At 39.0% G+C, this 15,116-nt stretch overlaps 2 protein-coding genes and 3 non-coding genes across 5 annotated transcripts; all 5 read right to left on the reverse strand.

The window, feature by feature from the left end:
- Nucleotides 1–14: 14 nt before the first annotated feature.
- On the reverse strand, nucleotides 15–9,976 carry acadm (acyl-CoA dehydrogenase medium chain). The gene is made up of 12 exons (XM_077514637.1): nucleotides 9,810–9,976; nucleotides 9,440–9,548; nucleotides 5,782–5,879; nucleotides 5,634–5,703; nucleotides 5,458–5,558; nucleotides 5,295–5,375; nucleotides 3,404–3,534; nucleotides 3,219–3,327; nucleotides 2,191–2,331; nucleotides 2,037–2,132; nucleotides 1,711–1,959; nucleotides 15–577 (listed from the first exon to the last, which is right to left on the reverse strand). The coding sequence occupies exons 1-12, from the start codon at nucleotides 9,822–9,824 to the stop codon at nucleotides 506–508; spliced, it is 1,272 nt and encodes a 423-aa protein (XP_077370763.1). The 5' UTR covers nucleotides 9,825–9,976; the 3' UTR covers nucleotides 15–505.
- A 1,037-nt stretch (nucleotides 9,977–11,013) lies between these two features.
- rps8a (ribosomal protein S8a) lies at nucleotides 11,014–14,123 on the reverse strand. Its single transcript, XM_077514652.1, has 6 exons — nucleotides 14,052–14,123; nucleotides 13,221–13,327; nucleotides 12,910–13,009; nucleotides 12,553–12,728; nucleotides 12,222–12,351; nucleotides 11,014–11,164 (listed from the first exon to the last, which is right to left on the reverse strand). Exons 1-6 carry the CDS (start codon nucleotides 14,053–14,055, stop codon nucleotides 11,055–11,057), a joined length of 627 nt encoding a protein of 208 aa, XP_077370778.1. The 5' UTR covers nucleotides 14,056–14,123; the 3' UTR covers nucleotides 11,014–11,054.
- LOC144008126 (small nucleolar RNA SNORD38) lies at nucleotides 12,444–12,510 on the reverse strand. Its single transcript, XR_013280626.1, has one exon. It is a non-coding gene; the product is annotated as a small nucleolar RNA SNORD38 (small nucleolar RNA).
- Nucleotides 12,804–12,870, reverse strand: LOC144008121 (small nucleolar RNA SNORD38). Its single transcript, XR_013280622.1, has one exon. It is a non-coding gene; the product is annotated as a small nucleolar RNA SNORD38 (small nucleolar RNA).
- LOC144007886 (small nucleolar RNA SNORD46) lies at nucleotides 13,078–13,185 on the reverse strand. The gene has a single exon (XR_013280444.1). It is a non-coding gene; the product is annotated as a small nucleolar RNA SNORD46 (small nucleolar RNA).
- Nucleotides 14,124–15,116: the final 993 nt, after the last annotated feature.

Here is a 15,116-nt window from a genome sequence, read left to right on the forward strand (position 1 = left end):
ACCTACAAGCGATCGACAGTTTTGTTTTCATAAGGAAAGCTTTATTCGCACAAGTTAAAGACAGCAACAGCAGACTGTTTAATCGCAAAACGAGGACATGATTTCCTCTGGATGGCATTTGTACAAAGGACTTAGATCATTTAACTCGTGTACGTCATTTGAAGTGTTACAACGGGATGATTCCCCTCATCTGAAATCAATTTTGCAAAGGCAGTCGGGTGATATCAAGGCGAGTTAAATGAAAAGAAACTGAGTTATTTTGATAGTGTATATCTTTTCCAAATCCCTGGTGTCGGGCCGAAACCTCTTGCGTCACAATTTAGCACATTTCATATTTTTCCAAAAAAAGCTTTTATATAGTGGTGTCATTTTACAAATTGACCAATCTAGCTTGATGATGCAATGTTAATAGTCATTTTTGGGGTCTCCTTAAAAGTGACGATTTCAAAAGGTTACAAGGTTTTTGCCAGGCACGAGCAATATATTACAAAAAAATAAAATGAGTTTATTTCTTGGCTTTCGCCAGGTGTTCGCGGGCAACAATGATCCTCTGGATTTGAGCGGTGCCTTCGTAGATCTGCAAAAGACAAAGCAGCAGTTACAAAATATCAGGTGGCCGAAGCACTTGCGCTCTGTACAAAGAATTAAAGAAAAAACAAAAGTAAAACTACGCTTGTTAACTCAATTAACTGGACACACTTGGAGTGTGACGATATAATCAATATCGTGAGAAATCATAATACTTTGTCTCCCGAAAGATTATCAATACACCTACGCAAGTATCGCGATATTTGTAGTTAATACACAGCCACTACAACGGGTCTGTTGTCCATTACTTATTGAGCAATTACTTGGCTGGCCGCTAGGGGGAGCCACCTCTTAAGAATGGCAGGGAATGTACAGAAGTCTTCAGGCGAAGAAGACTCATGAGCTAACTTTTACCTGTGGAAGACATTCATCTGCACAGTAACTAACTCCGTTTTATATACGTTTCTATGATAAATGTGTATTTATATCTTAAATTTTAACATTTATGTTTGACTTTTTGAAGCACACAATTTCTGAGGAATATTAATTTTTATGTAATTGGATTTACTTTTGCACGTTACACAAAAAAATGGTGTCACAGTTTATAAAATGAAACAATTGACTATATGTAACTGATATGTTGCATGACAATGTTTAAGAAAGACACACATTTGTTCATATAAAGTTGTCTCTGTTCAGAATACATTTGTATTTGTTAAAAAAAAACAAAAACAAAAAACACTTTCAAGTAGTCATTGTGAAGAAGACACCAGTTTTAATATTGTGTTTCAGTAATGGTACAAAAAACTTTTTTCATTGAAAAAAGATTGTTTATTCATCGGTTTATTGCCTGACTAAATATATTAATAATCGTGAGATAATTGTTATCGTGAGCCGTATCGTATTGTATCATGAGATACCCCACCCCTAATTTGTAAATGGTAGACTTATAGCAAGACTCAAAAGTATATTTGTATTAAAGTTAACTTTGCAAACAATAAATCGGCTTACTTATCTGTTATCAACATCGGCACTTTCTAAATTACCTGTATTAGTTTATTGTATCGGTTAACATTTTTTTAAAGCACAAAAATAACAGAAAAAGGAACACCAGTGCAAAAATAATACCTGAAAAAAAAACAAAAAAACATGAAGAAATGATTTGCACTCGGGCGCCCCCACCTGGTAGATTTTGGCGTCGCGCATCAGCTTCTCCACCGGGTAGTCGCTGTTGAAGCCGTTGCCGCCGAACACCTGCACGGCGTCCGAGGCCACCTGGTTGGCGATGTCGCCGGCGAAGGCCTTGGCGATGGAGGCGTAGTAGGTGTTGCGCCGGCCGCGGTCCACCTCCCAGGCGGCGCGCTGGTACGCCATGCGCGCCAGCTCCACCTTTATCGCCATCTCGGCCAGCAGGAAGGAGACGGCCTGGTGCTGACGGAGACCATACACAAAGAGGCTACAAATTGCACAATTAAGAATATATTTGCAGGTTTTTTTGGACAACAAACCTCAGCAATGACTTTGCCGAACGTTTTCCTCTCCAGGGAGTAAGCGGTGGCTTCGTCGAGGGCCCTCTGCGCCAAGCCGGTGGCTCCCGCCGCCACCTGCGGGCGAACGCGTCAACGCGCAAAGAAACGCGACAGCGGCGGCGGCGCGACTCACGGGCGGGCGGGTCTTGTCGAAGGCGCCCATGGCGATCTTGAAGCCGGCGCCCTCGCCGAGCAGGACGTTCTCCTTGGGGATCCTCACGTCCTCAAAGGTGATGCCGCGCGTGTCTGAACACCGCTGGCCCATGTTCATTTCCTGTGGTCACCAGAACAAAAACAAAACAAAACATCAAAACAAAACAAAAAAATGTTTCTTTTAAACATGGCTTACATATGACCTAAATAGTAGCCATTATTACTCACAAGTAACATGCCGATACCATTAAATCCAACACTAATATAAGATTTTGGATGCAGCATCTTGCGTCTTGCTTGTGCACGACATTCACTGATAAGTGACACGTTCACTGCATGCCGATCTAAGATATCCTATTGGCCCTTGAATGCGCTGAACCAATGGCAGGACAGATTTTTCATGTTGAGGGAAAAAAAAAAAAACCTTAAGTATCGGTCTGGTATCGGCCGATACTGCAAAGCTAGGTATCAGGAGCCAAAAAACGGTATCGGAACAACACTAGATTGAAGATATGCTACTGCCCCTGGAAGATCCTTGAAGTTTTTGTTAGATTTGTAAAACAAAGATGTCTATTGACTAAGATTTTTTTTTTTAACTCAATATTTTACAAACCCTAAACGTTGTTCAATAAACATGTTCAAAATACATTTAAAAAAATAAATGAGAGCTAGAATTTTTTGAATTTTTGATGGCAATATTTCTCTTTTTAGTGAAAATGAATATCGGCACCAAATATCAGTTATCGGCGTCCTTGACTATTAATACATCGGTATTGGCCCTGAAAAAAAAATTAATAAATTAATAAATTAATGAATAAAAATGTATCGGTCTAATACAAAGTACAAAATAAAAACGCAAATCACTGGTTAATAAACAGTATAATCACAGGAAAAAAAATGGTTTGGTAATACATGTTAATGCAAAATTAAAATGAATCCGATTAGTCGATGGAATAATTGATAGATTCATCTATTCTAAAAAATATTTGATAGAGACGCAGACCTTACCTTGCGTCCGATTTGAATTCCAGGTGTGTCGGCGTCCACAATGAAGCCGGTGAAAGCCTTGTTGGTGGGACACTTGGGATCGAGGTTGGTGCGGGCCAGCAGGAAGTACCTGCGGAACACGACAAGACGTCCGACACAAGCCCGAGAAGGCGGATCGCAATTGTTCAAGCGCACACAGTACTCACCAGTTGGCTTTCCCGCCATTCGTGATCCACATCTTCTGGCCGTTGACAACGTACTCGTCGCCGGTCTTCACCGCCCGCGTTTTGACGCCCGCCACATCCGAGCCCGCCCCCGGCTCCGTGACACAGTACGCCTGTGGGACATCATCACAACATATACAATAGGACAGTGAAGAGGGCAACATTTCAGCACAGTGATCATCAAAAAAATAAATAAATAAATTAATAATAATAATAATATCTGCAAGTGTTTTTGGTTTGGGATTATACAGAAGGACCACAAGTGAAAAAAGTTTAAACCATGTCTCAAACAAGGACGATTCATTCAATTTACAGTGGTAACTTTTTATTATTATTTTTAAAGCTTGATAGCAGTATTAAGCATTATTATATTATGTAAAACCAAGGTTATTATTTTTGAATTTTCATTTTTGTTATTTTTTTATTTCATTTTGCTTTTTTTTTAAATTAGTTTTCAGGGGGGGTTCTGTTAGCTTTTATTAGTTTTTAGTCATTTAAAGATGCTTAGTTTTTACGATAGCGTATTGCATTCACTTGAAAAACAAAAAACAACAACAAAAATGTGTTTTTCTGACTATTTTTTTTTTGTAGAGCTTTGTTTTTGAGTAATTTTTCTTAAAATATTTTTTTCTGTCCTAAAAAAATATTCATAAAAACAGGAGGAAAAATTACTCAGAAAAACATTTTTAAAACAAAAAACGAAAAAAAAATATTCCCAAAAAAACAACAACAAAAAAAGCGCCAACTTCTGTTTTCAGAGATTTATTATTATGATTATTATTTATTTTTATTTTTTTACCTCTGAACTCCAAGTGACTTGTTGCAGACCACTGACCTGTATATACGACTGGATAACCGATAGCGGCCATCTTGTTACGTATAAGCGTATAGTTTATACAGTAGTCCGCTCACGAGGTGGGAGTAACAAGATGGCCACCCTGTGACTAACAGCTTACAGTGTTATGTATGGGATATCGGCTATCCAGTCATATCCACAGGTCGGTGGTCTGCAACAAGGCACCTGGAGTTCAGAGATATAAAAAAAGAAAAAAAAAAAAAAAAAACGTCTGAAAAACAAGTTTTGTTTTTTTTAAATATTTGTTTTCTGTTTTTTTTTTTTTTTTTTTTTAAATAATGTCTTCCCCGTTCTTCTGAGTAATTTTTCCTCCTGCTTTTCTGAATATTTTTTTCCTGTTTTCTGAATATTTTTATGACAGAAAAAATAAACAGAAAGATAGAAAAATACTCAAAAAAAACCTCCCCAAAAAATTAGTCAGAAAAACAGGAGATATTTTTTTAAAGTGAATGCAATACGCTTCCGTAAGTTTTAGTTAGTTTCACTATTAGTTTTCATTTTTTAAATGAGATTTTTTTTTTTTTTACAATATTTAATAAACATCATGGCAAAATAAAAAAATAAAAAACTTTCCTAACTAGCAATTAACTAACTAAACTAACTAAAAATGTCCTAACTAGCAATTGGCTGCTGCTAGATGACGTCACTTCTGTGTGACACATTTTCAAACGTCCTATTCCGGTTAATGTCAAAATAAATACTAAATTAATACTTAAAAATCACATTTAAAATCATCCCCAAAAGGCTCGTGCATTAATTACCAAAGACAACAATAATTGTTATTTTTGTCAAAATAAAATGTAGGTTCAGTTTTTAAAAAGCATTTTCGTTTTAATTTTATTTCATGAACAATTTTCCCCCCCCCCATTAGTTTTCATTAACATAAATAACCTTGTGTAAATATTTGCCTGCATGTTAAGGCAAATGAAAAAGCACATTGACAAAGCAGTAAATGTAAAAGCAGTAACAAACAAGACTCCTCTGCAATTTCGGTGTATAAAATCCAAACATACTTACACACATGAGCGGCTCCTCAGTCATCCTCCCCAGATATTTCGTCTTCTGTGCCTCATTTCCAGCAATAATAACGGGCATTTGCTGCAGGATATGGAGAGGCTTAATGGCCCACTTAATGTTTCAAACGATACATTTGAATGCGAACATGATGACGACTTCTTACTCCAAGAGAATTTGCCTCGATGGCAGTTTGGACTCCCGTGCAGCCGTAGGCCAGCTCCTCCGTGATGAGGCAGTTGTCGAAGATGGACAAGCCCATGCCACCTTCATTTTTTTTAAACAATCAATAAATTAAAAAAAATAAATAAATAAAGACTAAACTTCAACATGTCAACATACCGTACTCCTCTGCTATGTGACCATTCATCAGACCCAGCTCCCATGCCTTCTTGATGATAGGTACTGGGTACTGCAAAAATCAACACAAAAGTCAAATTGTCGTGCTGTAATTCACCCCGCACGCCACACGATCCGGAAAGAGACTCGCCTCGCCGGTTTTGTCGTACTGTGCCGCGTGGGGGACAATTTCCTCACGCGCAAACTTGCGCGCCAGCTGCTGGAACTCTCGCTGTTGATCAGTGAACTCTGCGGGACCGAGACGGCAACGCGATCGTTAACGTGTGAAAACAGCACTCCCTCAGCGAGCAACTTCTCCTAACAAATGGACAGAACATTAAATATTTTCTACTGTGCAACTTTCCCAGATTTCTGATACATATTTGCAGACAAGTATTTATTGCAAGGGGAAAAACACAAAAAAACAAAAAAAAAAACAGACAGTTTTTGCTTTTTAAATTGAGGACATCACATTGGGGCCCCACAGAGAGAACTCGAGACTCTACGGAAAATGTCAAATATTAATAATTACACAGCAGTTAGTTCCAACCAAGCAATTTGATTATGTAAGAGTTATTCCATGAGTGATGATAAAAAAAAACCCCAAAAAAACAGCAAAAGCACTTTTAACTTCATATCATCACTCCTCAGTGGTTACTTTATGCAACTTACTTTTACCTGTCAAAACAAGGTCAATTTGTTTACTTTCTTTGTAAATGTTGAAATTGACGCTTTGGCTTATTAGTATGTTGTGCTAATCTTTGCAAAAGTATTGGAGCTGGTGAGCCAAATAACTGATTAAATACAACAAGTGGGGTAATCCTATCACTTATTAACTGATAAACCGGACGCCGAGCTGTGTTGTTGACCAGCTGTGATGAGTGAATCAGTTGTGCAAATAAAGTAGATAAATATTTGTAAACATATTTTAGTTTCTCTACTGTTTGTCTACTTTATATATTTCAACCGTGTGTTGTAATCAACTTGGTCTTGGACATCTCCCTTGTTGGAGCCATGATTCTTGCCAATCCACTTGGTCCAGCAGCCCGCCAAGGTGTGATAACTGCGGTGTTTTTAACTGCTGACTAACAAGCAATGGCGGAGCCAGAGGGGGGGCCGGGGTGGCACGTGCCCCTGCTGAAATGTGATTGGACCCAGCAGACGCCAAATGATTGACATATCACGGCACCGGCGCAGTGACGTCGCACGCCTGGCCGATGCAGCCTGCCAGCATTTTTTTCAAGCAGACGCCTACTGATTGTTATGCCCCTCCTGAACAGTGGCTGGCGCTACTTAAGACAAAGCATTATAATCCACCTCACTAGGGGTCTGGAGAAGGAGAATCATCTGTTTTAAGGAGCAGTCTCCTGAGTACCGGTATGCTGATCCGACAGAACACCGGCACGTCAAGAATGCATGTTGGCGTTTGGCTATATCATGTTTGTTTGCCTGTGAGACGTGAGTGACTGTTTAAAATAACTTTTATGTTCAGATTATGGGTGTCAAAATTGTCGCGTTATTATCTCGTTAACTTAAAGTGCCTTTAACGGCACTATTTTTTTTTAACGCTCGATGAACGACCGCTCCTTATTTGGAAAGCCTCTACTCAGGGAATTCTAGTCACCACGCAGTAGAAACGTCCACGTCAAAACTACCCAATAGAAATGCACTGGAGCTAAAATACAGTGTTTAAGGGGCAGAATATAGGTGGAGGAGCCATTTGGACTGTGTCTCACCACTACCACCCGTGCCTTGCTTTGAAAGAACGCACTCTGTTAGCCGTTGCTTTCGCACCGAGCACCAAGAGGCGTCCATGGGCACTCTGAAACCCCTGTGAGAGTAAAGAGCCGAATGGACGCCGTCTTGACAGTTGGAGTGAGCACAAGCCTATTTATCTTTAAATGTGAGGCGTATTTTATTCAGCATCTCCACAAAATATCTCATCAGGGTGAAAGTGAAACTAACGCTGTGTTCGCTGTAACAGTAGAGCGGCCTCAGCTGCGTCTCGCATCCGAGAACTTAACAAAATAAAAGCGTCCGACGTCATAAAAAGGAGTCACTATAACACAATTTAGCAGTAATAAATTAAATGATACTGCCTAATGTGTGGGGATTGGTGTCAAGTTGTATTTTACAATTTTAAAATGTGCAGAAACTCGCAAGTTACTTATTGTTTAAAATTACAGAGCTATTAATATGAAAAGAACACATCGGTCGTTTCTGGTTCCTATGCAGTAAAAATTCGTCATTTTACAATGCACATCCTATTTCACTTCACAAAATAAAAGCCTAGAGCGAATGCATATATTTGTGGGGACTGTGTTGTATTTTACAGTTTTAAAAATGTGCATAATTTCACAAGTTACTTCATGTTAAAAATTAGGCAGCTCCTAATATGAAAAGAGAAATGCATTGAGCTTTCACTATTGTCTTACAAATGCAATTATACCATGTTGTAGTGAGAGAAAAATGACCAAAACAAATCAGTCACGCTTTGGTTTGGTTTTACAGTACAGCACATATTTTATTTTTATTTTTATTTTTTTAAACTTTTCTTTCTTGAATGGTTATGAAATTACTCTATCAATGACTAAAAAAAAATAAAACCATATTGAAATTGTACATTTTATTATAAATGTAGGTATAAATTGAAATATAAAATGTGCAATTAATGTGTGATTAATAGTCAGTTAATTATTGAAGTAATGCGATTAATTATGATTACAAATTTTAATCCACTGACACCTCTAGTTCAGATAGATTGTTTTGGACGGACATCAATAAGCAACGTAGTTTTGTGCAAGCTAAAAATAAGTATGTTGTTGATGTTATGCAATACAATGGCACCCTCCAATGGTTGAAAGTTCAAACAGACACTAACTGACGTTTGCATTTACAGGTAGAAGTGGAGGATTTATTAACATAATTATTAATTAATCACATTAATAAATTATGTGGTTGTAAATGAAGTAGTAGTTGGAGTAATAAATTTATTTTTCATAGGGTGTGTGGAAAATGAAACGACAAGGAGAGTTTGGCACTTAGACAGGATCTTTAGTCATACTGTAATACAAATTTGCATTATGTTCATATTATAATGTTATGTTGATAAAAGTACTGTAATTGCATGAATACAGTATCTGCGTGTGCGTGCAAGTTCATTCAAATTAAACAGTGCTGAATTATTTTTTTTGTACGTTTTATACATTCTTAATAAACGGCACATTATGTGCAAAAATCTCCCCTGTGCTTAATATGTACTTAAATATATTTGAACATCGATAGAGACTCCGATTGAAATAAATTTTCATGAAAACAAATTTGGCATCATCTTTGGATGAAGTATCCTTGCCCCCCCCTGGCCCCCCTATTTATAAAAGTCTGGCTCCGCCACTGCTAACGAGCAGATGCAATTTGAGGCAGGTGCCCAATTAAGGAAAGGAAATTGACTGGCTGTGTCCTTATTTTCTGCTCAAAATGGAGTAATTCCTTTTTTCTTCTCCTCAGAATGGAGTGATTCCATATTTATTTCCCTGCACTTGCTCGATAAAAGTAACATTTACTGACCAGCACAATCTTTTTTTCTTAATTTCTTTTAGTGTTTCTGAAAGCCAAGATGTTGCACTTTGGAATGAATTACGGCTGTTTCATGCTTTTTATCTGAGTTTGATCTACAGAATAAAACGTCTGAGTGAGTGCTCGTCCAAGACTGGTGATTCCATACTTTTTGCTAGGGTTTGTACTAAAAAGCTCACCCGTACCTCATCAGTAACAAAGTCGACTCAAGTGAAAATGTTGAGACTACCCACCAAACGAGAAGCCTGTCGCGGTTGTCGTGTTCTCGCCGGAGATTTTGGCTGCGGTGGCACCGGAGCTCTGAAGCCGAATGGCACCGCAGCGCACCCCGGCTCTGAGTACCTATAGGAGTTGTGTACAAATTATTGAGGGAAAATACAGCAATTTGAGATATTTTTGCACGTAGGACGCGCTTAAACATTAATGAATGTCGTTAAAAACAAGCTAACATTAGCCACTGACCTACTCCGTTAACTAGCATGCGTGTACATTGACGCGTCATTGGACATTGCTAACAAGAAGACGCTAGCTTGAGGCAATATATCGGCTTGTGCTTTCTATGCAAGTAGTTAACGTTTTAAAAAAGGATAACTAACCACTCACCTTATTCAAGAGCATCGTTGCTACTTCGACTCAGACGACACAACACAAAAAGCTTGACCCCCGACTCGAATATGACAGCCCGCTCTTCCAATCACGGCGACGCGCTCAGTCACGTGACGCACAGCAGACAGTGAACTTTTACCTAGTACTAAAGTTATCTAATCTTCGAATGCCTTTTTGTCAGTTAACCCGCAGCCAACACCAACCGGGATGTTAGATAAGGCTACGTTTGTTGCACATTTAGTGGTAAATGATAGGATAAATGTAAAGTTAGCGTAATGTCAAATAGTAGTACTAAGCAAAGGCAGGCATCCATTTTCTTAACCGCGTATTCCTCACAAGGGTCGCGGGGGTGCTGGAGCCTATCCCAGCTGGTTTCAGGTAGTAGGCAGGGTACACCCTGAACTGGTTGCCAGCCAATCGCAGGGTACACAGACGAACAACCATCCACACCAGGGGTGGCAAACTGCGGTCCTCAAGGGCCAGTGTCCTGCAGGTTTTGCATTTTTCCCTACTCGAAGTGCAGCTGATTCCAATTAACAGGCTCGTTATCAGGTTTCTGCAGAGCTTGCTGATGAGCTGATCATGAATCAGCTGTGCTGGAGAAAGGAAATATCCAAAACCAGCAGGACTGCGGCCCTCGCAGACCGGATCTCGCCACCCCTGATCCACACCAAGGGACAATTCGGTGCGCCCAATTAACCTGCCATATATGTCTTTGGAATGTGGGAGAAGACCCACGCAGGCACATGCAAGAACATGCAAACTACACCCAGGAAGGCCAACGCATGGACTCGATTTTGCATCCACAGTACTGGGAGGTGGACACGCTACCCAGTCATCCACCTCTATTGCACATATTAACAGAATATAAATGGTCAAGCAGCATTAACAAATTTTAGGGTGGCAGCATATCAAGGATAAGTGCGGCGTCATGGCTCAGTGACGGAGCAGTCGTCTCCCATCCATGAGGTCGCCAGCTTGATTCTCACCCCAGGTGACCATGTCAGTTGTGTCCTTGAGCAAGTTGGGACAAGGTGCCACGTTTTTAAGGTTTCACAGAAACAAATATGTATTTAGCAATATGTTGGCACATTTGATTTTATGGACGTTAAAAACATTCACCTCTAAAATCTCACATATTTGGCACCTACCAAAAATTGCATGAAGGACAGGTGTTCTCCAGACAGTAAAAACCAGAACATTTGAGACAGGTTTTTTTTTATTGGCATATATGAAAAACATTTATTTGCCTTTCTTGGCCTTGATCTTCCTCAGGTAGAACTCCAGTTCTTTGCCCTCAAGGATGTATCCGTCTGCTCGGCCGCACTGGCCCGGTCTGGAGGCGATGCAAGCTGCAAATGGACATCGGACGTCAGGCCACTCAGGTACATCACTTCATTTTGGCTGACATATAAAAACAGTATGACATTCCTCATTGTGGGAGTTTTTAAAAAATATTTTTATTTTTTTTTATTTAAACTCAACTGTAGAAAATGCCACCAACCGTCAAATCAGGGACATACCATTTGGTCATTTTTTTATTTTAAAATTACTACCCAATTCCATATATACAATCTATTAATATGTCAGTACCAACATGGAATACGGCAGATTTTTTTTCCCCCGCAAGCTGAGAGACAGCTGTAGTTTTAATGAGAAGCATTTCTTACACCACCATTTGAAACTACATTCTTGTCAAATACAACAATGTAATGTTCTGTAAAATTATTTTCCGCAGCTCTTAGTGGCATTGAATTTTAGAACTACTACCCACTTTTGCCAACTTGTATATAGATTAGGGGCATCAAAATTATTGCGCTAAAGTTAGTTTAATGCCACTATATATATTTTTTTAACATGCGATTAATGACCGCCACTTATTTAGAATAGCTGTACTGGGGGAATTCTAGTCGCAATGTAGCAGACATGTCCACGTCAACATTTAGCAATAATAATGCTCAATATTTGTGGAGACTGGGGTTAAGTTGTATTTTACAATTTTTAAAAATGTGACGAATTTCACAAGTTACTTCATGTTTTGAAAAGAAAAATGCACTGAGCTGTCACCAAATTACAATTATGCCATCTAGTGGCAGAAAATGACCTCAAAACATCAATATCACACTTGTTTTTTTACAGTACATCGTTTCAATTTTATGAGTTATGAAATTACTGCATCAATGTAGCCATTTTTTTTTTATATTAGTTTCATCTTTTTAATTTTAACTCAATTGTATGAGTTATGAAATTACTGCATCAACGCAGCCATATTTTTTTAAATTAGTTTAACATTTTTATCCACTTGTGTTAAAAGTATAAAAATGTTGAAAAAAAAAAAAAATGTATCGTACATTTAGAACAGATAAACGAGGCATTGGTATAATAATAAAAAAGCCCCGGATGACTCACCAAGCAGTTTTCCCTGCAGAAACTGTTCCTCCAAGAGAGAGCTGATCTTGGCCATCTTTTTACGCTCATCGTATTTCTTCTGGGTCTTCTTGGACCTCTTCTTATTCAGCACCTCTTCCTCCTCGGGAGTCTACAGTACAAAGTGTTGGCGACATTTTAGCTCTAAAGCATCACAGTTTGACAAGAGCGACATTTTTTTTTTTTTTTTAATGATGTCGGGCCTTTCTCGGAGTCTTCTATAGCATCACTTTCATTCAGTAGCAGAACTGGACAGTTATCGTCACGGAAAAGCGACAAGACTTATTTTGGCCGTCAAATGTGGTCAACTCACCAGCTTGGCTCCCTTCTTGCGCCCTAGAGGAGTGGTGTAGTGGCCCTCATACCACTGCCTGTAGGGGAGGCTGTCAACCAGCACGATGCAGTTCTTCACCAGGGTCTTGGTTCGGACCAGCTCGTTGTTGGAGGCGTTGTAGACCACGTCGATGATCCTGGTCTTGCGCGTGCAGCCTGTGTAAAAGATGAAATGATTTGTTTTTCCTTTCCCTTTCCTGATTTATGACTAGCAGCTGTTACGATGGGCAGGTTCTCAGAGTCTAAACTATCAGCACTTGCATTCAGTAGCAGAACTGGACAGTTATCTTCACTGAACATCTCAGAAAGCGTAACCACTTCATTATTGGAGACTTACACTCAGAGCCCCATGAGAAGTTGCCAACGTCCAGTCTCAGGGCGCGATACTTCTTGTTGCCACCACGGACCCTCACGGTGTGGATACGGCGAGCGCCGATCTGACAAAAAATATTTTTCCTAAGTTACTGTCAACAACATCTACTCAAATATTTCTTACTTCATCAACCGCGTGTCAGTGTAACTATGACAAGGCCTAGCACTGGTAGGTCCCAAACTTTGCACCAAAACAGTGCAAATAAGACCTACCTAAGGTCCAGTTTTCATCACTCACATGGCATTTGGGAAGGAACCACAACATTTGGCATTCACCTTTGTGTTTGCGGGAGGCCGCCCAAGCTCATACTTCCTCTTCTTGTGATAGGGCTTGCGTTTGCCGCCGGTTTTACGGCGCTTGTGCCAGTGGTCTCTTGAGATACCTGGGAAAAGGTGACATTTTTTAAAGGAGTGGCAGGCATACAGGCACGTACATGCTAAATAATATCAAGACTATGCTTGAGAAATCAGTTCTCCAAGGTAGGTTGTCCACATTGTGTTTTTGGATTCCGCTTTAAAAGCTTCATCATGTCACTCAAGCATAGTCATACAACTACAGCAATTTCAGGGCTACACTACATTATATATTTTTTAGCAGTATTTATATCGCAAAGAAGACACCGGACACAAAACGACAACTATTACTGATCAACTCATTTAAGACATTTAACGCACGTTGTAGCTTTACGAAGCTACCTGACTAGTCACCAATGCTAACATCGACCGTCCAGTTAGCCTGGTTAAATTTACTCCCTAAATTTACCTACCAGCTTCTACATGACAAAGAAACATTTAACGCCATCAACAAACTAAAATAAAATACCTTAACCTCTCCCCCGCATAAAAAACAACAACGCATGCTTTGCCGTAATTCGGCATCAAGAGCTGGAGACGCGGCTAGCGAGAAGCCATCTTGGAGCACTTCACACGTCCACACAAAATAACTTCCTTAAAACACTACAACCAGCTCGCGTATATTCAAGTTCAACACGAACCGACTCCATTTATGTTTAGCCTTAATATATTTGTAAGCAAGTTCAAAATTCCTGGGATAACACGACAGATGCAGAAGGATTGGCCTTCCAACCCGAGCATGAAAGCACGTACCCATTCTCAGGCGCCGGCTTGAAAGAGGAACAGCAAAGGATCATGGGAAGGTTTGAAGCCATGTTGTCTCGCGAGATTTCACATCGAACAACGAGGTTTACATACACAGATATATTTAAAAACTAAATACATAAAAACAATATTTCCTGAATTCTGAATGTAGTTTGTTTTTAATAGTTTTAATATTTTTAATATTTTGTTATGCTATGTTGTCTATCTGTAATAATCAATGACCGTATTGCGTACATTTGAAAACGAGGTCAGAAGAACTTTTTGTTTTTAATTATTACATCCATCCAAGAAAATATATGTTCAGAATTGTGATACTGGGAGCCGTGGCCAGAATTTTTAATTACCAAATGAAAACAAAAGAAGTGACACCACTGTTTAACAATATATCTTTTTTTTTTGTATTTTACTTGAAATGTTATGTATCTTAAGAAAAAGAAGAAAAAAAACCTCTTATGATTCAATTCAATTTTAACTACTATTGCTTCTTCTTCAGTGTCCTTAAGTTTGCTTAAAAAGGCACATGAAATAGTCTTGTTTTAAACAAGTATAAAAACGTGTACAAAAAATAGTATTATGCAATGTCGATGTAACTTAACAGAGGGACTTAAAACAAGTGAAGTTGAATAATTTAAAAATCAATACTTTTTTTTTTTTTTTAAGGGGCTCTTGACAGCCGGACTGGAAGCAGGTTTGTCCTGTGTGCTATTTTCTCACTTGGGAAATGGGAGTAACAACACATAGTTGTCTGTAAATTGTGGCACCCAATAAGATTTATTTTCAACTTTTTTTATGTTACTGTACTCTGTTCTTCCTCAATACTCAAGGCTCTGTTGACTACTCTTGGGGACTCCTTAGGCTTAGTGGTTGCAGGACCACAAGCATGTTAACCTTGGGCTCCATTTTCCTCTTTACAGTTCGGGTGACTTTGAATTTGGGCGACTCATCATGAGCCATCCATCAATAACTCACAGTTAAAATAGTAATAATAATAATAATCACATTTTATTGACATAGTCACACAAACAATAATGCGCAAAGGCCACAAGAAAGAAC

This window comes from Festucalex cinctus, chromosome 1 (assembly GCF_051991245.1).
Source record: "Festucalex cinctus isolate MCC-2025b chromosome 1, RoL_Fcin_1.0, whole genome shotgun sequence".
Classification (NCBI taxonomy): Eukaryota; Metazoa; Chordata; class Actinopteri; order Syngnathiformes; family Syngnathidae; genus Festucalex; species Festucalex cinctus.

Coding starts and splice junctions, on each gene's coding strand:
- rps8a (XM_077514652.1), bottom strand. Junction 13,010..13,220: donor GGCCTCCCGCAAACACAAAG/GTGAATGCCAAA, acceptor ATTTTTTGTCAG/ATCGGCGCTCGCCGTATCCA. Junction 12,352..12,552: donor GCAAGAAGGGAGCCAAGCTG/GTGAGTTGACCA, acceptor TTTGTACTGTAG/ACTCCCGAGGAGGAAGAGGT.
- acadm (XM_077514637.1), bottom strand. Junction 3,535..5,294: donor CTGAGGAGCCGCTCATGTGT/GTAAGTATGTTT, acceptor GATGTCCCACAG/GCGTACTGTGTCACGGAGCC. Junction 1,960..2,036: donor TCGGCAAAGTCATTGCTGAG/GTTTGTTGTCCA, acceptor GGTCTCCGTCAG/CACCAGGCCGTCTCCTTCCT.